This window comes from Passer domesticus, chromosome 8, assembly GCF_036417665.1.
Source record: "Passer domesticus isolate bPasDom1 chromosome 8, bPasDom1.hap1, whole genome shotgun sequence".
In the NCBI taxonomy this organism is placed as follows: Eukaryota; Metazoa; Chordata; class Aves; order Passeriformes; family Passeridae; genus Passer; species Passer domesticus.
In genome coordinates, this window is record NC_087481.1 from 49,034,964 (window position 1) to 49,059,578 (window position 24,615).

Consider the following 24,615-nt stretch of genomic DNA (forward strand, 5'->3'; position numbering starts at 1 on the left):
TCTGAGTTTCCTTGTGAGCAGGCTCCCTACATCGCTTGGTCTAACAAAGGTCTAAAACACAGCCATGTGTAAGATACAACATGTCAGCAAAAATAAGATGGGTCTATACTTTTAGTCAGGCATTAAGCCCAGAACAATGCTTTTTTCACTGCTTCCATGCTTGAGACATAGTACGGTCTTGACACCAAGTAGCGGTAACAGGACTAAGCAGCATACTGATTTCTTTTTATTTCTTGTGCATTATCTAAGTTATAAAGCAAGTTTGTGGGTTTTTATTTCATTTTTTTCTTTTAACATAGAGTCAAAACAGAGCAATATTCTTTAGACTTTCTGTAGAGTGTGTGACACTTCTGTTCTGGACACTTGAGTGATGTCCAGAGATCACTGCTCTTGTGAAAGTATTTATAGAGGCTTATATACTGCCATGTAATGCTAAGAGAGTAATTTTATTTCATGGTGACTTGGACCAGAACTGGCAATGCAGAGCTTAAGAGCTCCATATTGTATTACCTAACACAGCACAAAGTTATTTTGTAGAACAGCTCTGTAATGTTCCCATTTAATGTTAAGAGTCCCTTTATGAGCCTTGAGGAAAAAAAAAGGAACTCGGATGGTTTGGCTTGACCTTTGGAAAAGCCTCTTTCTCTCCTGTATGTGTATACTAGCTTAAGGAGACTTAAAATGAGCTGCCAAAAGTTCATAAATCAGGGCAGACTTTCCTAATGTGGTACAGGGCGGGGTTCAGATGTTCGGTGGTGGAGATTGTGTATCTTGACAGAGAGGCAGGAGTTACCCAGGAGAATTTGGTAGTTTGCCTAGATTCCAGGAAGATTTTTCCGCTTTTCCAATGGCAGTTTGTCAGGTCATGGAATTATTTTGCTTACAAAAGAAAGCAAGAAAATAAAAATAAAAAGAGGGAAATATGCATGAGCTAGCATATATTGCTACAAACTGCTGAGTTCCTGCACAATTATGTTGCTCATCTGTGTGTGCTCCAAGTGTTTGAGGAACTGTGAACACTGCAGCCCGTGTAGGGCATCCTACCTAGGAGTAATCAACACCCCAGTATACATCTTGCACTTAGCTTGTCTGAAGCTCTCCTTCACATAGCTCTCCTAAACATAGTCCTTTAGAGCTACACTCCAGAATGAATAACTCTGAGATCAAGAGAACGCAGTTCATACCTAGAGGATCAGAGATAGGCTGCTATACATATTTGATTCTGTATCAAAAAAGTTGTCTGGTTTGTTTCCTCTTAGATCCAGTTGCTAGAAGATGCTCTGTAGTGATTGTGTAACAAGGTTTGAAAACAAGCTAGTTTTCAAAGCCTGTTAGAGCAGCCAAATATGAGATGAGAGTGCTACAACGTAATGGAGCACATTTTCCATTTGTATCATTTTACTGCTTTGATCGTGCTGTTGCGAAGCCAGCTACAAAAGCAAGTGTAACCACAACACTGAAACGAAGTATTTCTAGTTAGAGTATAATTGAAGGAAGCATGGATACTGTTTCTTGAAGGGCAAATCACCTGTATCAGCTTGAAGAATAGCGTGGCATGCTAAACAGTGTCTTTGTTTTTATTAGAAACCAGGTAAGAATGTGGCTGCTATAATCCAGGACATCCACTCACAGAGGGAGAGGGACCTGCTGCGTGAAGTGGACAGGTAAAGTGTCTCCAAAGTTTGGGACTGGAAGTCTGTAAACTTACAGGTAGAAGGAGCATTATCTGTGTGCTTCCCTCTTGTATTTAATTTGTTTTCCTGATTTGGATTTCACTTATAAAATAGTATATATTTTCATATTGTTCAACAGTTGGTACAGGGCCTGTATAATGAGATCCAATTGAAACTGTGCATCTTATGAAAATAATTCTTTCCTACTGATTATGTCTTAGAAAGTATGTCTGGCATGTAAGAGCATAAAAATGAAACTGTTCCACTCTCCTCCCTGTTGACTGAAAAGCATAAATGCTGGGTGTGCTTTGAGATCTAATGGGAAGGAGGCAGTTCAGATTAAAATGTATTTGGGTACGTTTCTGTTCTCTGACTTCTGGAACTTTCAGCAAAATTGGAGAGGAATCACAGCCCTAAAACATCTCTTTTAAACAGGTGGCCTTTGTCACTTTTGTGTCAGAGATGCCCTAGCTGAGTATTAAGGGTATACACATTAGGGTCATTGTAAAGGTATTAAAATATTATGAGCTTTTAATGCTAAACCCCTATGAGATGCTTTTAAGGATGAATGAATATATTCTTGACAGTTCTGTGGGGATTTAGTTAAGCTCTGTGGCTATGACACTGCCTTTTCTCCTGTTCACTGTTTGCAGCTGTGCAGTGCATGTCTGTGAAAGGCCTGGGGTCTCAGGTTCGCAGTCCCCAGGGCAGTCCCCATGAGCTTCCAGTGTACAAGAATTGGTAGACAGCAGTGGGTCAGCCAGTTACAGCTGCCTTTTCCCCCTGCAGCAGGTACGGCCCTGAGAGGCCCCGCTCCCGCAGCCCCATAAGCCGCTCGCTGTCACCTCGCTCCCACACGCCCAGCTTCACTTCCTGCAGCTCACCACACAGCCCGCTGGGGACCAGCAGGACCGACTGGGGAAATGGGAGAGAGGCATGGGATCAGTCCCCCTATTCTCGACGGGAAGAGGAAAGGGATAGCAGGGAATGGCGAGAGAATGGGGACGAGAAGAGGGACAGGACTGACACGTGGGTACACGAGAGGAAACATTATTCCCGACAACTGGACAAGTTTGATTTGGATGAACGGCTTGAAGGAGGCAGAGGACACCGGGAAAAATACTTAAAGACTGGTTCCCCTGGGTCACTTCACCCTTCATCTGGCTACAAGAACAGGGAAGATGACTATTACCGAAAATCCTCTAAGTCAAAATCTGACAAGTTTCAGAGGCAGCTGCAGGATTTACCTGGGAGATCTAAGAGAAAGGAAGAGGCAAAGTTAAGGGAACACAGGCATTCTTACGAGGACACTGCCAGGGAGGAGGCAGCTGAACAGAAGCACAGCAAAGCATCTGAGGGCTCCAGGCAAAAACAAAGTGATAAGAATAAAGTGAAGAAAACTGAAAAAGACCAAGAAGATGCTACTGCTGAAGGCAGTGATGTAAAGGAAACCAGACCTCCTGAGAATGAGGTAAATAGAGATCTAAAAGTATATGTAAGAAGAAGTGTAAGTGGTGAAGTAATACATTTTCTGAAATATCTTAGAGAATTTGTTGTAGGTGTGATGCCAGCAGTATGAAATGTTTTTCCATGATAAAATTAGGGAATGTAGTAATAGAAGAAGTCTTGGGAAGCCATCTTGTCTGTGTTTTTGCCCAGACCATGCGGACCTATTACACTCTTGTGGTGTTGGGTATATGGACATTATAATTTTGTGTCTATAGAACCTTTGGGTAGCAAATGAGGGGATGGGGTCAGACAGCTGGAAATGAAACCAAGTGACAGTCTGCTATTTGCATGAAAGTTGTGTATGAAGAGGCAATTGTCCTCCTGCTAACTCTGTGCAGAATGCCCCATAGCTGCTCTTTCTGCATCCATCACCTGCTTCCGCTGCCAGTGTGGAGGACTGAGTTATCTGGAAATTAAGTGATACTTTACAGAGGTGCACAGTGTCTATACAGGGAAGTGGTTGCTATGCTATTACAATGGGGAATGGACTTTTAATGAGAAACATTTCTTTCTGGATAACTCAAGAGAGCAATTGTTTCTATTAATCATATATCCCTACCCTCAGCTGTGGCAGGGATAATTCACACCACTCCCTTCAGTGTTCTGGCATAAATCTCTTCCCATGACAGAAACCACTGAATCAGCTCACCTATAAAATTATGCAATCTCTGGAGAAATACTTCCAGTGGTAAAGTGGCAATGTTTGTGGATTTCTGGGAAGAAGTAGGGGGGGAACCCATCCAGATGCCTCATTTGCTCAGTCTCACTACAGCCCATACTCACATCCCCACCCCTTGGGGATCTGGTTACTGGCTCTTGGCCACCTTGCCACCCCCGGAGTCCCCCAGGGATAGCTGCTGCCATCCACCCCCAGGTCTCTTGGCACAGGAGGCTGCAGAGGTGCTTGGCTGACCAGGGCTCCATCTCTTGCTTGTGCCTTTGTGCTGCCAGGGCCATTGTTGGTTGTTTCCAGTTGACTTTCTTCTCCCGTGGGGCTAAGTTGGTGGAATTTCCTAGATTTGTAACTCACTAGTCTGTAACCAGCAGCAGCACTGCCTCATACCATAGATAAGCATGTTTGTACCACATTTTATCATCTTTTTCCTTTGGCTGGTATTTTACTATGATGTGTGGTTCCTTGGGAGGAGACGTCAGAGAGAAATGTCAAGATAGCATCCTAAATCACACTCCTCTGCATGTTTTCCAAGTTGTTTTACAGTGGCTTTGCTAAAGACATACCTCTCTGGGGACTATTGCTAGTAATTTATTTTAAAAGGAAGAAATAGTTTTGTATGTCTTGGACTCACTTTTGCTTTGTCCTTCTTTTACTAAATATGAGGTAGTACTGTGGTTTTGTTCTTCCCAAGTATGAACTGTACAACCAATTCCATTTTCAACTGATCCTGTGTCAATAAACAAAACAGTCGAGGTCTTCTGCACAGTTTAACACTGCTGCTCTTCTTACCACATCTGAGCCAACATAACAAATGTGGGTAGAGAACAGAAGAGTGGAGGCTGGAAATTTTAATGAATTGACATTCTCCCCCACCTGTCTGTCAGCCAATTCGGTGATATAAATTACACCTCTAATTTTGTTTAAAATTCTTTTTCTTAATTCTTATTTGTACAGCTCTGCTAATGGAATTTATTGTTGGGTCTTTTCCCACAGCCTAGTTGACTTGCATAAACTTTAGAAATAAAGAATGTGACCTTGTGAGTGACTTTGCTTCTCTAAACCCAGAATAGAAACATACTAGAGCACCACTGTGTGTTGCTATACGTGTATATGTATTTATTTTAGCTTGAAAAAGAGGAGCAAGTTCCAGTGAAGAGCTCACCTTCAGATAATAAACAAGGAAAAGAATCTGGAGATATTCTGGAAAACACAAGGAAAGAAAAGGTTGGTGACACGTTCTTGGTGTAGTTTTTTTGAGAAAATGATTGAAACCTCAGGTTTGGTAGAACTTTCTCTCAAATGAAATACTAACTCCTCATGAAAAACCACATAAAGGGGTTGGAGAAGGAGGTTGTCTAAATTAGCTTGCCCTATCTTGACCTCTGCTTTAAGGGACAGCTTTTCCTGAAGTCTCCAGAACTCTTTTTTTAGTTACTCTTTGCTCATGTACATTGCTTCACATACGTAGTGCTTGGCACTGGCAGCTGTGAGGAATGTATGCCCAAGTGAACTGGGTAACTTTGCAAACCATGCCCAAAAATAGGAGATGTGGTCAGTTAGTGGGGAAAGAGGGGACTATCATGAATACTTTTTAGAACGTTGGCCTTATGAACTATAGATAGCAGTCTCCTGATTGTTTCTGGTTTTAATTAAATAATGCCTTTACAGAGCCCCTGCTGCTGCATTGCAATCGGGGACAGCAATGTCCCTGGAATTCCTCCAGCTTCATTTCTGTAGGGTCATGGGTTGATGGTCAAATATGGAAGATATTGATATCTGTTGCTGCAGAAAACTGATCTCCTGGCAAGACCAGTGCCAGCTCACAGAGTTTTCATGCTGTTTTAGGATTCTAGGAGGGGAAGTGTGGGAATGGCCAAAGAGGAGGAGAATACAGATTATTAATAGATTATGTGTACACAAGGAGTCTGGGAGTTGAAATCTAAGATGCAAGTGTGTCTTAAAAGTAAGATATACCTTTTAATTCTAATAGTTCTCAAGTCCAGTATTAGTGCCCAAGTCCTGTAAGTCTGAAACTGCATGTATGATGTATTTCAGAATATGTGCTTTGGAGTATAACTGTAAGCCTGCTTTTTCCTAAGGTTTAGGCCAGTGGCTCCCAGCACAGTCCCTGGCAGAGGGATCTTGCTGGTGGAAGGAAATTACTGCAGAAGAAAGCCATGTTTTCTCAGTCATCCTGTGAATTTAAAGGACCTTGTCCAGGAAAGTGAAAGCCACAGTGGCTCAAATGGGGATCAATATACTTTCATTGCACTGAGAAGGAGGCAGAGGAAGGGGATCACATCGTAGCATCAGTTGCATAATAAAGTGTGACACATTGTGCCTTGCTCTACTGCTTACAGAAAAGCAAGAAGCGGGGGACTGGAGATACTGCAATCCCCAAGGCAGTTACAGAATCTTCACAAAGACAAGTTTATGTGATAATTCAATAGAGTTTTTTTGTCCTTGTGCATAAGGTATAAAATCACAGCACCAAGGCATATCACTCTTTGAAACTAAAACACAAGAAGAGTTAGACATGGCCATGTCAAGGTTCTTCCTGGTTTCAAGGACCAGTTTTTAACAATGATTATCTGTAATCACCAATCTCTCAAATGTTTTACATCTGTGACAGGACCGAGACTGGGAGAGTGGAAGTGAAATAGAAGGTGAGACCTGGTATCCTGCTAACATGGAGGAATTAGTGACAGTGGATGAAGTGGGAGAAGATGATTTAATTATGGAGCCTGATATAACTGAGCTTGAAGAAATAGTCCCAGTTGATCAAAAAAATAAAGCTTCTTCAGAAATGTGTCCCTGTGTGGCAACCGTGTTAGAACTGAAAAATGATCACAGCCACTTAACAAGAAGTGAAGACAAATTTGCCCATAAAGCTTTAGAAACAAACTTCAGAGCAGCAAAGGGCAATGCAGCTTCTAGTGGCTGTCAGGAAGATGATGAGGATGATGATAATGATGATGCTGCAACTGAAGCATCAAGCCTAAATCTGGACCCTGAACAGAAGCCAGAGGAATTGAAAGACCAATCTGCTAAGGAGTCTGATTGCCAGCAGAAGGAAGGAAAAATTGATAAGAGCTCTGACACTCATTTGGAGCCTGAAGATCACCATATACCTTCTGTTCATCTGAAAGAAGAGACTCTCCAGCTCCCTGATACGTTTATAGATGATTACAAACAGATGGGATCACAAGGAGCTGAGAGCAGAGAAGTTACGGAAACGCTCATTAAAAACGCTAGCGAAGAAACAAGACATGGAAGCCAAGAGTGTCCAGAGGCCAAGGGTAACTACTGCTTTTTTCCCTTCAGCCTGCAGAGAGCCTTGCATGTTTTCTCTGAGGGTAGACTGAAATTTATTGCTAACGAGAATAAGTGTCGTTAATAGTATCAAGGCTTGTCCTTGGAGCAGCTTAGTAAAAGAACCCCAGTGCTTTTGGCCAAGCTAAATCATTAGAGCCTCTTAGATGAATAGTGTAAAGGAAATATGATAAGCAGCTTGCAAGCTTTCTGAAAGGCATAAGCTGCTATAATTGTCATGTCAAGGTTCACATGAGTTTAGCTGAAGTCTTTCAGTGCCTTGCTAAATTTATTTTGAATTGTCAATGAAATGAGTGACAGTCTCTGAAGGTCAACAGAAAAATATCTGTAATGTCTGGCTGGCTCCTGGACAAGGTGGATATTCTTACACACTGTACTGAAGCATTATTAACATGGATATCATGCATAGATTGTTGCTTCTCAGTCCTCTTCATGCAAATATATGCCTTTTGCAAGGACTTGCCTTATTATGTCCTGTTATCTACTGCATGCTGCCTTTAATATAAGTGATAGGATATGCTGTGAGATAATGTCAATAAATGTAATCATAGCTACCTATTTATATTTTCACCATCAGAAAAAAAGGGATCTTGAGGTCTGAAAGTCAGTTCAGTTCCTTGTCATGATGCTTGAGCAAATGGGCTGTGCATAGTGAGATGAAGTGAAAAACTACATTGAGTATATTGGTCAGAAATGCTCTTTTTTAATTGCTGCCAGAGCCCATGTGATGGACAAGGGCTTTTGAAAAGAAGCTCATGGAAGATTTTTGAGAGTGCAATGCTGGAAACATTTAATGTGAACATCTGATTTTGAGCTAACTTCTTCCTGCAGGACAGATTTGAAACTCATTGGTTTTTAATACTTACCTGATTGGCCTGAAGACACCTTGCCAGACTTTGCATGTCTGGAGATAATATTGCCATGGGACTGGGCAGGGCAAAGTTGGCTCTCCTGAGCTTCCTGGGCAGCCAGCTGATGAAAGAGTTGGGTGTCTCAAGAGCATATTTACTAGTGTTTCCAGCATCTCAGCTTCCAGCTTGTCAGCAGGGAGCCTGGAAGCTCCAGGGCCTCTCATGCTTCCCGGGTTTCTGACATGGACTCGTTATCTGGGATCTGCAGTCCAAGGCTCTAGGCCCTCTACAAATGCAGCTGCCAGCTCAGAAGCACAGAGATCAACTCAAGTGGGACTTTAGTTGCTGCAAAGGCCCTGGGTGTCTTAAGAAAAGCTTACCAGCTTACTGGGGGTTTTCCAGGTTCTGTGCTGCAGTATTGGAATCCTGGGGTAGGTTTAAAGTTAAATTGAAAGCCAACCAGTTAGAATTTTATATTATTTTCTTTTAAATCAGGAAATAGACATATTTAAAAGTGATGAAAAAATTCATTCTCATAGCCAGAATCTGCAGATCTTTGAACTACAGACTTGAAAGACAGGAAGGGTTTGATTTGGGCAAAATATGTTTGTTTTATAAGAAAATATATCCCTTATTTAGGTGAAATTTGCAATGCAATAGAAATTTTGTCAGGGCAAGTGAGGTAGTACTTTGATGTAAGGGCTGAAAAAGAGGAATCAGACCAGTTTATCTGTAATTCTGTAGCTCTGTGATAGTAAATTTCTCTTCTTTTTAAATAAAATTAATTCATGTGGTAGAAATCATGGGAAGGGACATCATCTGTTCTTTTGACTGGCTAGATCTACCTCAGCAAATCAATCCAGTGTTTCCACATCTTGAATCTCCTGCTGTGACAATTAATGTCAGCCAGCAGGGACCAACCATCCCATCCCTACTATTCAGAAACTAAAATCTTTTAGTGGCTGGGAGCCATAAAGCAGGAACTATCCCTTGGAGAGATGAGGATGGGAGAAGAGTGGCTCCAGGGAGAAGATGCCAGTGATGTTACAGGGATCCTACAAAAGGCAGGTTTGGAGAATTGTATTCATCAGGTCCTGCTGCCCCAGGACCGTCTCAGCAGCCCCTGTGTCAGCCCAGCTGCACCTCTGATCATGCAGTAATACATGTGGTTACAAAGCTGCAGTCAGGCCCTGCTTCTGCCAGAGGTGTGTGATATTATAGCTCTATATAGAGATTAAAACACAAAAGCCCCTCCAAACATAGCATTAAATTAGAAATAGAAAAATGGTCTACTGGGAGAAATCAGAGTGACTGCATGCCATTGTACAGCTGCTGGAGTTGCACTAAATAGGCCTCTGATTAGAATGGAAAAGCATTTTTTCCTGATTTTACTTCATTTATAGATCCACCCAGAAAGTGTTCCCAAGAAGCTCACAAACATCTCTTTAATAAACTGTTTTCATTCAATACATTTATTCATTTGTTAAGCAAATTCTAGGTACTTGGAAATGAGATCTCTGGAATACCCGGAGGTAGAGTCTAAACAAAGGCCCTCTGCAGCAGGCTGGGAACAAGAGGACGTCTTCACCGAGCTCAGCATTCCCCTGGGTACGTTGGGCCGCCCACTGCAATACCCAGGGCTTACAACAAGATGTCACTTTAAGGCTACTTGCTATATTTGTTTTTCAGAGCAGATGTGGGGAGAGAAGGAACAGAGTATCTGACAGACGGGTAGCTGTTGAAAGAAACAGCCTTTTGATTCTAGATCATTGCTAATTCATTCCAAATGAATGGCAAAAGGCAGCTGATGAGATGAAATAAGTTCCCTTGGACTATATATGAAATATAGATGAAAAAAATAGTTAGTAATTTAAAAGTCTTTGGCATATAGTGTAAGCAAAAGTATTGGCTTTACTGTGTAAATACTGATTATGAGCAAAACACCTGGAAGAAGTACATCCTCAAAGGCAATCTGTGCAACTTAAACATTCATTTACTGCTAAAAAGTATTATTGCTTTTCTAGCCCTTGATGTTACAGAGTGAAGTTTCTAGTCAGTATTATGACAAGATATATTTTAAAGCCTGTATATCTAAGAGAAAAGAGAAAAGGTGTGTTTTCAATGCACAAGATTTAAACTGCAGATCAATATTGCAAAATTAGGGAAATAGAGAAGTGAATCCAGGATTCAGTTTCCTATTCCTAATATTTAACTAAATAGCATGTTTTTTCTTTGAAAACAAGTTTGTTATGGGAGGGATAGGATTTAAACTGACACTTTAATGTAATTCAGAATTTCTCAATAGGTGTGGAATTTGTGGTGCCTAGAACTGGGTTTTACTGCAAGCTCTGTGGACTCTTCTACACAAATGAAGAGACAGCAAAGACAAGTCACTGCAGGAGTACTGTTCACTACAAAAATCTCCAGGTAAAAACACACCTGAAGCTACCGAACAACAAGCTTATGGAGTGGTTTGTGTAGGTAGATGATGCGATAAAAAATTAGCTTTTAGTCTGTGGACAGAATTCAGATGAAGTGAAATTCAGGTAAACAAACTTTTCAGTAGTTTGAATCATTAGCATGCTAATTTCTCACTCTCAGGTCCTTGAAATCAACTTCTGGGCTGCAGGTAAAATGAAGCCAGGTGATGATTTCATCTTCTCATCTACATTTGGTCCTTGTCACTAGCACAGCATGCAACTCAGATCATTAATTCCCTGTTTCAGAGGGTCCCAGATGTTTGTGTCCCTGGGAATGACCCCAGCAGTAGCAGTGTTCAGTACATCTTAGTTCCAGGAGCATTAAACATGGTATTTGTCTGATGTAGCCAGACCCCTTTCTGTGTTGGTGTGGGTTTCTCTACGTGTTTCAGCTCACAGCTCCCTGTGACATGTGGGCTCTGTGAGGCATTTCCTGTGACCCGCTGAAATCCCCTCCCTGTGTGCAGAGCACCACTGCTGAGTAATTTCCATCAGGATATGCAGGAGCATGTCAGTGCTTGTTGCTCCATAAGAATGTAACACAAACATGTCAGCAGTTGATAACAGCACAGGGAGACCATGTGTGCCTGCAGTTCAAAGACCTGCCTTTGTCACTTTTGAGACACACCATCAATAGAATCAGTCACAACAGCCTGTGCCATGCTCAGGGCTCCTCAGAGGAGCTGGCCTTGGCTCCCTACCTGTGAGCAAGGTGTGTACATTACACACACACTTGTGCTGGCATTCTCATACTCCTAGCAAAAGTCACGGCAGAGCAAAGCAGAGCTGCTCCTCCTGTCTCTGTTCCTTCCCTCTGCCCACAGTAAATATGGTACCTCTGCTCTTGTTCAAGTAATAGCTCTCTTTCCTTAGCTGGCTAGTAGGCATTGACACTCAGTCAAGTAATTTCTCTGGGAGAATTTTATTCTTGGCTTTCCTGAAGTTCCATAGCTGTAATTATACAAAGGCCTCTGGCTTCCAAAGGCTTCCTACAGAGCTCTGATGCTTGTTCATAATGGACCCTCCAAGTGCAGGCTTGAAAAAGAGGTGCCCAGTTTGCATTCCTTTCTTTGCTTCATACAAAAAAACCCAGAGGGATTCACCAGAGGTGGCACCACTCAGTGCAGGTTGTGTATCCCATGCAAGTCTGTCCCTAAGAAACTCCTACTAAAGAAAGATTGCAACTCCTGCCCATGCCCCTGGAAACTGGTTCCATGTGAAGAAGAGGGATTTTTATTTTTTAATTTTCTAACTTATTTTGTTAAAGTCATAAGAAACAGGCCCAACTAAAACTGACTTAGTCTGCAAATAACCTGTTTTTCTCCCTATTAAGACATTTCCCATGAGTACTGTGGTAGATATCTAACACTGACTTGAGATAAAAGAACAAAGACTATAAAAGCTGTTAAAATTAAATCTGCCAAATGCAGTAATAAAAACAGGGTGTTCTGTCAAGCCATACTTCTTATCTTATTACATACAGGAAGTAAATGTCTCGTCCAACTTTTGCCTCCTCAAGTGGAAACTTAGCAAATTTCAAATCAGTGTTCTGTGTTGCTAGAACCCTCTTTGTTGCTATAGTGATAATTTATGCATTCTGCAAGGAATATGAGTCTTCTCCTGTGATGATGCAAGTTAACAAGAGTATCCACCACGGATATTAGGGACTCTGACTGTAGTGGAGCTCTGGGAGTGCTGCTGCAGTGTCCCTGTTCTCCTTCCTGAATGCCAAATGCCATCATCCAGTGACAACAACAGTGTCCCAGGTTGTGTCACGAATTTGAGTCAATTTTATAGTTGATTTGCTACTTGTTGTCTCTCATGTGATCTCCTTGAGCCACATCCAAAATATATGTTCAGTGTTTGGATCTGAATGTGACACTGAACATCTTGTTTGCCAATTTTCTTCCAAAAGCCTTGTTTATATCATGATAGTTTTGTCTTGAAGTAAGTTTAGTCAACTTTATCAAACTATCATGCCCCCCAAATAACATCAATCCCTGATTTTAAAAATCAGCTGTTTCTTTGTCAGCCTTGCAGACATTTTGTAATTTTAAATTTTCCCAGGTGGTATTTGTATTTACAGAAACACTGCAATTCCCACATCCAAAAAAAAATCCATATTTTTTGCCATCCCTTCCTCCACTTCCTCCAGCTACAGAAAGCTGTCACCATTCATCTGGTGGAAGCTACCTGGGCAACTCAGTGCAGTATTTCATCCTGTTTTCCACTGGCTTTATGCAGTATTTGTCAAAACTTATATTTAAATGAAAAAAAAATACATTTTTTGCTTGACTGCCATTTTTCTGTATATCAATCTGAATCTGCAAATTTCAGATCTGGTGTTTGTGGTACTCATGATAGCTGGCAACATCAGCTAAAGGTAGTGGATGAAACTCAGTCTTGTTTTGGTCGGTGCTCATGAAAAGCCCCAAAAGCTTGGGTTATGTGATCCAGGCACAAGTGTTAGTGATTTATTACAGTTCACGCTGTACAGAACACGTCTCCCAGCCTTTATGGTCCCTATATCTCTGTATCCTACTGTAACATTTACTCTGGCTTTTTGCCACGTGGAGTTTTGCACCCAGAGATCAGGACTGAGAGTTGTGTAATTTCCACAGCCCAGTCTCTAGTCAGAGTAATAAGAGTGCAGTCCATGGGTATGTCCATTCATTACCATTGCTGAGTAACTTCCAGATGAACCTCTTATGTTCAAAACTTGTATTTATCTGAGAGAATGTGGCAATTCTAACACAGCCCTTAGGATTTTTACAGCCATTTCTCATTTAATCTCTTCCTCATGAATGCCAAAGAGTAAACTCTACTCTGGGGAAATCCTCCGAGTAAAGAAAATTTTGCAGTGATGTGAAAGGGTCTTTTCAAAATAAATCAGAATGAGTAAATAGCTAGAAAACAAGTTCTATGACCCTAATAATGTGTTGATCAGTTATTCTTGAGTGTGATGTATGTGATGTGTGTAAATCATTAAGAAGAATACCTCTGCATTATTATGTTGGAATTTCCCAGGTGTCTCTGCACTAGCTGCTGCTGAAAAAGCTTCTTTCCATCCATTTCTATGTCTGCTGACCTTGAATAAATAGTTTGAGCACTATTTTGAGACCCATACTCATTCATCATCCATTTTGTGTGCAGCTTTGCCAGCCAAGAGCACTGCCAAAAGGCTGAAAGCCTCACTGGCCATGTCTGCTCTCTTGAATCTCAGTGAGTACCCAAAGCAGTGAAAGGCTTTATCTTAGAGAAACACAATAAAGGTAAATACTCTAGCCAAACTGCTAACTTGTGTTAATTATTACTGAGTGTGATTATTCCCTTCAAACAAAATGTTCTCGTACAAAAGGTGTATCTCTGAACTGGACATGCTGAAATATAATATATAAACTTTAAATCTAGACTCTGAAATCACATTTATGTTCTGACACACCAGTGCTTTCCTGGCAGAATTCAGTGACTGAGTGGAGTTAGTTCCTGCCCTGTAGCACAGGGGAGAAGAGACAAGGTGAGGTCTGGTTGCACAGACTGATGGGGAGTAGAGTCCTCCTGTTCTGTCACCAGTTCACCCCCGTGGCACACAGTAAACCTCTGAACTGCTGAGGCTCTGCATGTGTTCAGGTAGTTTGTCTGACACAGCCATATTTTCTAGCTTGAGTTTTCACCAAAATGAGGCTTCTGTGTGCTTTCTTCCCTTTTGAGATATTGGAAGAGCTAGAGCTCTGAAGAGGCATAAAGAATCCTCTGTTGAATATTTTCAGTTTTGGTAACAATGCTTTGGTTTTTTTATGTGATTGCAGAAGTATCTATCCCAGCTTGCAGAAGAGAGCCTGAAAATGAAGGAAGAAGGGAGCCCTCTGCCTCAGGATGACACTGGCATCGTTCCTCACTTTGCAAAGAAAAAACTATGATGCAGATGAACTGGAAGAGCTGTAATGAGTGAATGCTGATACTTTACTTTTTTTTTTATTTTAAATTTCTATGATATAACTGTCAATTTGCACTGTACAGAGGAGGGGAAATAAAGAGCATGTTCCATGCATCTATGCCCAGAGTGCCATTAAAAACCAAAATGCCTGAAACTGTTTCCCACGGTGAAGCAATGCTGGCATATCTGTTAGAAGTGGAGCAATTCTTTCTCACACTCTGCGTGCTGGGAGTGGTTTCCTAGATTAAATCAGAATTCTCAGGGATTCTTAAAGTTTTAGTTCTGATGTAACATGTCAGGTCAGGTGGAGTACTTAGAAACACTCAGCATCCTCCAGTGGACGCTGGAAGGAAAGGAGATGTGACTATTTATAGGCTTTAATGTTGCTTAAAATACCTTCAGCCATTTCACTCATTGCCCCAGTGAGAAGTAGGATTTGCATAGGATAAAGAGATAGGTATAAAGCCATTTTGCTAAAACTAGTGAGTAGATGGCATAATGTAAACCCCATCAGCACCCACCTCCATGTCTTAGAGCTTGGTGAAATGACAAATGTTTGTGTTGTCAAGAACTGACTGTACACTGCCAGTGTTGTGTGAATTCTGGGGGAGCCACAGTCTGTCCCAGGGACCTCAGAGCCTGAACCCAGCTCAGCAAGAGCAGTTCAAATGCACGTGCTGACAGCCAGCCTGCTCTGGTTTCAGCATTTTCCATGGTGTGGTCAGGGTGTTCTCCAGGGACCGTTGTGTTTGAAACTCTTCTTTTTGATAATTTTAAAGGGTGCCAACTTTGAGTCTTACAGACTTGAAACTCTCATGAGAGGCTTTTTAAAGTGCCACATGTTTGGACCATGTCTCTTTTAGACATTTTATTCAAGATCCTTGCTTTTGGGGTCTTTTTGTTTTCTTTAAAGCTTGCTTTTCCTCAGCTTGGCAACGTTGAATTTTCCTGGTTTTTATGGAAAGACGCCAGATTTCTAATATTGTTTTTGTATTTTATTTCCCTGAATTTTTTAAGGTGAATACAACAAATGATGGCTCACGGAGCACTGCACTGAGAACACAGGATGCACCAGCAGCTCTGGCATTATTATGACCTATTGTTTCTGCACAGTTGTTGCTTAGTATTTTGCAAAGTCCCTTTGAAATGCACTGTACAAGTTTCTGGTTCATTTCAATAGGGCTTTGTGTACTAAAGTGAATACGCATGCAAAGCATTGCCAGGATTGATCCCAGAGTTTATAAAATGGCCTGTGCAGTCTGGGTAGATGGGGATTTGCAGGCATTTCCATTCTTTGCCTGACTCTAATATTCATCACAGTATGTTCTGTAAAAATTGCTGGTACTGGATGTCCTCTTTAGATGTTGTGCAGAGGAAACAGTTTCCCAGAAGGTTCTAGCTTTCCCTAAGAATGACGGGGATGTTGCACAATACTGCAAAGTGGCTAAATTGCCAAAGCTGCTTCCACCAAAGTATTTGTTCCATTATGTCTTGTGCCAGCAGCTGTGCTCGCTCTCTGAAGTACCCTGTAGCCAGGCAGTGTCTCTCAGAGGTGCCTGGTGTTGTTGCCTGAAGCCCTGTTCCATTCCATGGCCTGTGCTTTCCATTCATTTTTACCAGAGGTAGGTTCAGATTTCATAGTTGGAATTCCTGCTTCTTGCAAGTTGAGGGATTCTTTGCATCCCAGATTCAGACAGAGCCTACCAAATGACAAGGGGAAATGAAAAACATTACAGCCTACATCCTCCTTTGTCCAGGCTTGAAGTATGTTAAGACTTGTGTCCATCTGTCATTTAAAACAGCTAGTTTAGTTTTAGTCTTGGGGGTTGTTTTTTTTGGTGGGGGATTTTTTGATTTGGTGGGGGCTTTTTTTGTTTTTTTTGGTGGGGTTTTTGTTTGGGGTTTTTTTGGGGTTTTTTGTGTTTTTTTTTCTTTTTTTTAGTTTGTTTGTTTGTTTGTTTTTTGGGTTTTTTTGTTTTCTGGTAGGGGGTTTGGTTTTTTTCCCCCCATGGAAAGAAAAAAACCCACCAATATTGCAAACCAGGTATTTTTCCTTCAAGGGTTGGGTTTTCCTTTGACTGTTTGTTTTTCACATTGCAGTGAAACTTGAGCACAGGGCTATTAGGACAAGAGCTTGTATTGCAGGCTGTAAGATGATGAAAATGGCAGTAAAGATTGTGCAATTGTCTTCTAGAGTGCAGCTCTCTAGCTGGTCATGTATCATCTGAATATGAAGTTCCCTTGGTGCCCTTCAGCACAAACTGAACACAAGGGAAGGAAATCAAGCATCAAATCTTTGAAGCTAACCCTGCTATCAAACTGGGGCTCTCACCAGCCTGATGGGAGCTTGTTAGACCATGTGGTTAAGCTTAATTGGATGTGAGACATAGCTGACTGTATATCAAAGTCATATGCCTCCAGCAGCTTTATCCCCAGGTAACCTCAAATGAGAAAAGTATCACTGTTATTATTCTTTATTTGTAGTGCAGCAGAAGCTACAGGTCCACTGCCTTTATTATAGGCAAGGCACAAATCCACAACAAAGACTTTCCCAGGCCAAAGAGCTTTAAATCACACTTTCTGAAAACAGACAACAGGTGGATACAGGCAGGCAGGGAAAGCAGCAGGTAACCATGAGATTTTGACTGGCAGCAGAAGAATAATTAAAATGAGTATTTACCCAGGGGCTTATTTTTGGATTTATGGGAGATGATTCAATCTACTTTCCCCCTCCTCTGCTTCTGAACCAAGTTCACTCCCTTTATTCACTGCTTGTATTTAACCTTTTTTCCCCCTAGATAGTTGCATTAGGAATACAAAATCCCTTCTTGATACAGTGGGTCTTGGTATCCTTCGGTCCCCAGCCGTTTAAGTTTCAGTCTCCAGAGGTAGAGTCTTGACCAAGGCTCAGCAGGAAATGTCCTGGCTCCAGACACCTTGTTTGGGTCACAGCTACAGGCCCTTGCTTGCCACTGAGGAAGGAGGTGGCTCTAGAGGGCATCTCTGCCCTGTGCAGTTTCCTCTTCTGGAGGGAGGTGGCTCAGGTGAGCAATGCAGGTGCAGAGCCCAGCCCCACAGACCTGAGCAGAGCCAGACATTTGTAGAGGTAGTTTGGACACCCCATCCCTTTGGGCTCTGTCTGACAAAAAAGCAGTCTGCAAAATCCTGAGATTTTGTGCCAAATGGGCACTTCCCCTTTTGAGAAGGTCCTTTCTCCCCAAAACGTCAACATTTGAAAGCAATCCCAAGTCTCAATTAGCTCCTAATGATGCCCATGATCAGTTTTCAGCCCAATGCACTTTGAGGACTCAGAGATAATCTCCTTCCCTCTCCAACAGGCCATCGTGCAATGCTGACAGGCACTCCTCAAATTCTCTCTACTACCTATTCTGCTGAGAAAGAATTCTGCTGTAGGCAGCCCCTTACCTTCCTCAGCTGGTGTAAAAATGTGTTGTTTCTTTTGGTTTATTATATTGAACTCTTGACTTTTTTTAGTTGGCATAATTCATCATCACTATAATCCACACTCTTTATTTATATATACATATCTATATATATAAGCAGGCAAAAGACAAAGCAGGCTCAGGTGTAGCCAAACAAATATTGATATTTAAAAAGGAGCTTCCTTAATATATCAAAACCATTTCAATACATCTCAACCAAAGATTGCACTTTTATAATAGGGACTATGTTTTTCATCTCTGTGAAATCTGCATTGATCTCAAATAGTCTTTAATGTCAATCTGCAACCTACTTCCTTTGAAGAAAAAAAATGAAAGAATTAAACATTTGCCCCATTAGATCAGACAAAGTTCCACATTGGCTTTAACACTAAATTAGTGTTAGGCTGGTTATATTCAGGGTTTTTTTTTCTATTCTCTAAGGATTAAGGCTGTGATTTGTTGAATTATACTTGAACTGGACCAGATGTACTATTTATTGAGCTTATATAATCTTGTTAATTTAAGTTTTGGTTTGTAAACAGTTGAAATTTGTTAGTACTTGTTTAATTATGTAGGAACTGTCACCAATATTAACTGATCTGTGTAACTGATTGCAAAGTGTTTTAATTTGTGTTTCTTAAGAAAGATTTTAATAAAGAGAATTATAAAGCATACACATTGGTGGACAATTGTCCCAGAAACAACATGCTTCTAGTTTCCCAGGGGATCTATTAAAAATCAAAATGAATAAAAAATAGTTTAAGGGGTAAGTATGAAGCAGGGGCACAAAAGGTTTGCTGTTAAATATAATTTTTACAAGTTGTGGTTCGTGGTTCTTACCCAGGGAGCTCCCACTGTACACATTGTGAGTGATTGCCATCAGCTGGTGCTGAAGTTGAAGTGAGCACATCTCAGCAGTTCACTCTGTAATTATGATTAATTGTTATTACCCACTCCTGTCCCTCTAGATATGTCCTTACTTCCCTTTTTATTTCCAAATGAACTGGGCAACCTGTCTGTTCCCACTGGCTTTTTGCTGTCTCCATCCAGGTTGTCTTCTCAGCCTTCTGAAGCTTCACATAAAATATTGCCCAGCCAGGAACTTTCTCCATGTCATCTCAACCTAAGTCCCTTAAATTTACCCAGTTCCTCTGTTTCCCTTGTGCTCTCCCTCTGCCTTTCCTGATTCTTCTTCTTTTCAGCAGTGTCCTCCCCAGTGCCACCCCAGCTATACAAGGACCTTTCCCACTCTGGCCTTCTCCCTGGCTCACCACCAACCAGAGCTCCTGGGAGGAAATACTCAGCCTCAGCCAGGGTGACCTACAGACATTTCTGTACTAAATATTTAAAGACTGCAAAGAGGACAAGAGCTGAGGGGAGATTTTACCACCAGATCTGATGAATTCATTCAGTGGAGAGCACTGGGTGGAAAACTGAGACACCAATGTCTGGTCCATGTGCAAGGCATGGCATGGGACATTAGCAAAGCTTGAGCTACACCTCCCACCCCCCTCTCTGGGAGGAAATAGGTCCTGTCTGCCCCACTGAATGGCTGCGGAAAGGGGCAGAAATGGGCAGTCAGTTTTCTGACTCCAGCTTGTTAAATCAGTGTCTTTTAAGTAACTGTTTTGCAGGTGAGGCACACATGCCATATATTTTAAGCACAAATGGTTTCAGTTCTTCTGTCCTGGATGTATTGAAACTTTGTGTAATACCATCTAATTGGAGATGTGAATCTCTCACTATAGGAATCAAGTAAATGAAATCATACATCCATACCACATAAAAAAATCCAAACTGTTGTGTTCAAACACAAGGTTTCTAGTCCAGGTTTTGTCATGCTTAATATTCTTGGTGGAAAAGGGAACTCTGGTCTGGAAAACTTCACAGGTGAACAAAACATCAGCTTGGCCTTTTGACACAAGGCTGTGACTGACCTCACTTGGACAGCCAGGCTGTAAAACAGCAGGGCTGTCCAGCCTGCCCTGCAGTGCAGGTCAAGGCTGTCCCAAAAACGGACCCTCTGTGGGAAGCTGACCAGGAGGGAGGACCAGGGCATGCAGGGAGCTGGGGGTGCTGCTGCCTGCTTTGGGCCAGGCTGATGTGGGGCTTGCCTGGGGGACACTGCCCTGGCACATCAGCTGGGCTGGCAGGCACTGTGTGGAGCAGCCTCCCCCTTCTGCTTTCTCAGCCCTGGGACTGTGCTGTGTTTGTGCAGGTGGCAGCGAGGGCAGCCCAGAGAACAGGTTTGCCTTGGCTTACGTTCCCACATCAGCTCCACCGGTCTCCACGGATCTGTGTCAATAGGTCGAGCTCTCCTCACGTGCTTCTCTCACTGATGCAATGCTGCAACACAAGGCCATGGGAGCATGGGGTATGTATTTGTGGAGGGAAAGTTCCCCTGGTTGGGGACGAGAGAGGGACTCAACAAGAGACAGGGATTCTACCTAACTAGGCAATGCAGCAGTGAAACACAAAATACCTATGAAGATCAGCTTTCAATGGCCTGAAGTTGTGTCAAGGGAAGTTTAGCCTGGGTGTTAGGAAAAGGTTCTTCACCCAGCGGGTGGTTGGGATCTGGAACAGGCTCCTCAGGGAACTGGTCACAGCACCAAGCCTGACAAAGCTGAAGAAGCATTTAGATAAAGAGCACATGGTGTGAATTTTTGGACTGTCCAGGAGTTGGACTCAAGGATCCTTGTGAATCCTTTCCAGCTCAGAATACTCTGTGATTCTGTGGCTGTCATTGCAGGGCATGAGCTGGTTTTACTGACCTGGTGGTCAGCAGTCCTTCCCAGCTCTCCTGCCATGCCCCACCTCCCCTTTCCTTGCCTTCAGCAGAGTTATGGTGCATTACAGCACTGGCAATCTGGCTCTTGTACTAACCTGTACATACTCATGGTGCCATGGGAACCTCACTCCCCAGATGCAGAAGTGAAAGAAGCAGAGGTAGTTTCCATTTTTTTCTGTCCTACCTGTCCCCTTTTGCTGACAGTGAGGGTGAGTAGGGCCCTGGTTGGTGTCATGAGGGTGTGGGAGCAGGCAGGGGAGCAGTGGGGCCACAAGGATCCATCTTCCACCCTGTGAAGATGGTTTTCTTAGGGCTGATCTGCACACAGTTGCATCAGCCTTCTGCAGGGTGAGATTTCTAATCAGCTACTCAAAGCCAGCAGCCCTCTCAGCTCACATCAGGCCTGTTCTGGTTAAAGGGCTGCCTGTCAGGAGCAGCACTCAGCTAGCTACCTGAACTAGCTTCCTTTAAACTGAAAGAGGAGCACACATCAATTTTTAATTAACTGGATCATCTGAATGAGTGGGCACGTCCAAAAGCTTTTTGTGAACTAGAAAGCTGCGTAGGGCATGCTGAATTCAGCCTATTAAATGTTTAAATAATTGCCAGGCAGAGTCTTGGACACTATTCCTCAAGGTAACACAGTTAAGTATCAGCAGCACAGCCCTGGGTCAGGAGGCAGCTTTCTCAGCCTAATTTCTTCCCTGTGCCTTAGAAACAAAGGCTCTTGTTTAAAAGCTGTCCTCCCCTTGTTCCTGAGCCTTGTTTGAGAACACACATATTAGTTCCACCTTCCTTAAACACTGCCTTGGTGTCTTTAGAGAACACAGGAAGCCTGTTTTGTTTGTGGGTTTCTTCTCTGGCTGGGCTGCTTTTGCATTGCAGCTGGTTTATCTTTGGCAGATAGCAACGTGTTCTTGGCAGCACATTTTCACCTTGAGCTCATGGGGTGTAGCCATACTGTGTTTTGCACACCTGTGGTGGAGAACTGGAAATATTTTGCCTGTTTGTGTCAGTGCTGAGATATAAAAACCAGTTTCAACAGCAGAACTGCTAGTGCAGTGCAGAGGTCCTGGATCCCAAGGCGTGGGCACGTTGGAGGGTGGGTGTGTGGGTGTGTGCATGAGCAAGGCTTGTGCTGCCTTGCATGGACTTCAGCACTGAGCAGCTGGCAATGGGACGTGCTTCACCATTAGAATCACAAGTAAAGTTGTTTTGGTGTGCCCCAGTTGAGTTTCTGACCTGCTTATCTGCCCTGTTCACTGTCACCTCCCACAGCACTGTCTGTAGGTGGAAACTGTGGTGACAAGTTTGCCAAGACATGGCTGCACAAAGACACTCACAGGGACTGGTGTCAGTGTTCCCCATGGTGCCCTTGCCACAATCCACAGAGTCTCTGGAAAGAAGGGAGACCTCAAACAGGTGTGCTCAATAGCAGAGTGAGAAGAAAGAACACTGAGACCCACAGCAAGAGCAGCCCAGGTCTGTCCTGATGCTAATGGGGATCAGCACCATTCCAGCTGAGCTATTCCAGTGTGTGATTCCAGCTGGGAAAGATTAACTCAGCCAGCCAGGATGGATATGCTGGATATTAGTCTTCCAAGATATCAGCAGGCTGATGTCCCTGTGCCTGCTTGTTCACAAGCTGTGAGTTACATGCACCTCTGTTTTCTCTTCCTGCAGAGGCAGGTACTGTTTCACGAGCTGCTGCTGTAGTTCAGCCACCAGCACATCTCTTCCCAAACCCCTTCTGTGGGGTCTGATCTTAAAACCAGCAGTGAGAGAGCCTGGTTGAATTGAAAACTACTTGAGCACTAAGGTAAGTTAAATACTTGTTTAAAACAGCAGGAGATATGAGCAGTGTGAGGGAGCACCGGGCTCTGCCAGCCTGGTGAAAGGAGGGAAAAAACCCAGAAGAAACCCCTCAGAAATATTGTTTGGCTATGTTCCTTCCAGGAGCTGCTCCATCTCTCTGCATGTGGGGCATGTGCACACCATAGCAAGGAATGGCATGAGCTGACTGTCATTAATCACCTGTCAGCCAGGCAAAGTGGGAAGTACATTCTGTTTGCTGAAAGCACCATGCAGGTGGTCTGAGAGAGTGGATGCTGGCTCAGCAGGAGCAGGGAGGTGTGTGCAGGGCGTTGGGGTGGCTCAGCTGGTACCGAACTAGAGCCACTGTGGTGTCTTGATTGCCTGTGAATGAGCCTGAAGACGCAGACAGGATAAAGCAGAGTGATGCTTATGAGGGTTTTGAAACTCACATTTGCTCTTATTTGGTCCTTGAGGCTTTCAGCAAAGACCACCCACTGAAACAAAGAATCACTTTCCTGAAATGGAAGGGACCAAGCCATGTATTCAACCTCTTTCAGTACAGTTCTGTGATCTTGTGGAGCCTTTGAATTTTTCTTCACCTACAAAAGGTTTACTACAGAGCAAATGAGTTCCCAGAGCAGAAAGATGCTCCTTTTCCAAGGGGATATGAGTTGTTGAGGCTTCAGGTAATGCTTCAAGGTGAGTTGTCATACGTTTCTAAAATAATCTTTCCCACCACTTTCCTCATGTCAGCATTTCTAGAGCTCCAGCGCGTTGTGGCTGCTGTTGTTATGTAAGGATTTATGAATGGCTGCAAAGTTCAAAGGCGTATTGGCAACCCCAAGTCCCAAAAAACCAGGAGTCAGCCCAAGCCCTGCCCCGTTTCCCAAGACAAAGTTGTTTGCTGACTATTTCTTTTCTTAAATTTTTTTAAAATTAGCCCACAAACTTTAGGATCTCTTAATTCACCTCCCAGGTTCTTTTTAGCTTTTAGGTTGCACTAGTTTCATGGTTTCAAACCTTTCATCCACAAAACCTTGAGGGCTAGGGGCATACTTTGTTTATAAATGAAAGCTAAAATTCCCTTGTTTCAAGGAGCTGGGATTTTAGGATATAATCTCCAAAGCACATAAATTGTGATAAAATCACAGGAGTTTCCACCAGCACACTGTCTTCTCTCTTTGGAAGAGGAGGTATTGGATTGCAGTGAGCTGCAGGCGTCATTAGCTACTGTTATTTAGTGAGTCAAATAAAAATAATATTGTGGTTAAACATGAGCTCTGCAGGCCTAACTAAAGAAGATAACCTCATCTATCTGCAGTGCTTCACAAAAGCACTGCCTTTGTAATCCTCTGGATTAATGTTCACACTTAAGCACTCTGCCCCAGAAGCCTCTGCATCCCTGGCAGAGTGCATTTAAAAGGATAAAGGCTCTCTGGGATGCAGAGGAGGCTGGTGCCAGCCAGGCATCTCCTGGGACACGTGGTTGTGGCTGCTTCCAAACCAGGAACATTTCAACCCAAGTAATCCTCCTTTCTTCCCTCTCACTGCTCTTGCCTGTTGCTTTAATTGCAGTGTCGTGCCGCCTTTCACGTAGCCCCCCTCAGCCTGAATCAGATCCCTATTGTCTGTGTTGTCAACACAGCTGGTTAAATCCCTTCCCCCAAATTCCCCTGCTTTCCAGAAAGCTCCTGCCTGCAAGGCCCAGGCGCTGTTCTGAGTTTGCAGCTTTCTGTCAGGTCCTGGGCTGAGCTCAGATTCCTGTTTGGACCAGCATGAGGTAAAAAAGGAAACAAACTCAGGAAAATGCTGCACTTGAGCAAAGCCTGATGCTCCCTGGCTGCCTGCTGGAGGCTGCTGCAGCCTGAGACTGGCAGCGCAGAACGAAGCGAATGATTAGCATTATTAAAAATGCTTTGCAATTATGCAGCACCTTTTCATCTAAAGATTTCAAAGCTTCGTAGCACTCACACAAAGTTACTTATTATCCCTGGCGTTTAGCAGAGTCAGGAAACGCAGGAAAGCAGCTAAGTGACTTGCCTTAGGTCATGCAGTAAGTCGGCGTCAGAGGTGGGAACCCAGCCCCGATGTGCTGACTCTGTGGCTC

General features: G+C 43.0%; 1 protein-coding gene and 1 long non-coding RNA gene across 7 annotated transcripts in view; both read left to right on the forward strand.

Annotated features, from left to right (window-relative positions):
* The window catches only part of RBM20 (RNA binding motif protein 20), a 107,827-nt gene extending 89,251 nt beyond the window's left edge, over positions 1-18,576 (forward strand). For 3 of the 5 annotated variants that reach the window (XM_064431270.1, XM_064431267.1, XM_064431271.1), the window contains 7 exons: positions 1,585-1,664; positions 2,463-3,144; positions 4,984-5,082; positions 6,491-7,157; positions 9,531-9,650; positions 10,348-10,469; positions 14,332-18,576. In XM_064431270.1, the coding sequence (XP_064287340.1) occupies positions 1,585-1,664; positions 2,463-3,144; positions 4,984-5,082; positions 6,491-7,157; positions 9,531-9,650; positions 10,348-10,469; positions 14,332-14,442 (1,881 nt within the window). In that variant the 3' untranslated portion in view covers positions 14,443-18,576. The remainder of the gene's footprint in view (positions 1-1,584; positions 1,665-2,462; positions 3,145-4,983; positions 5,083-6,490; positions 7,158-9,530; positions 9,651-10,347; positions 10,470-14,331) is intronic. The other 2 variants (XM_064431268.1, XM_064431269.1) reach the window with 2 other exon arrangements.
* A 1,606-nt stretch (positions 18,577-20,182) lies between these two features.
* On the forward strand, positions 20,183-23,236 carry LOC135306798 (uncharacterized). 2 transcript variants are annotated; one of them, XR_010367567.1, is made up of 3 exons: positions 20,183-20,276; positions 22,377-22,512; positions 22,982-23,236. It is a non-coding gene; the product is annotated as an uncharacterized LOC135306798 (long non-coding RNA). The 2 variants fall into 2 exon arrangements; XR_010367568.1 differs by lacking the exon at positions 20,183-20,276 and adding an exon at positions 21,979-22,175.
* The last annotated feature ends 1,379 nt before the right edge of the window (positions 23,237-24,615 follow it).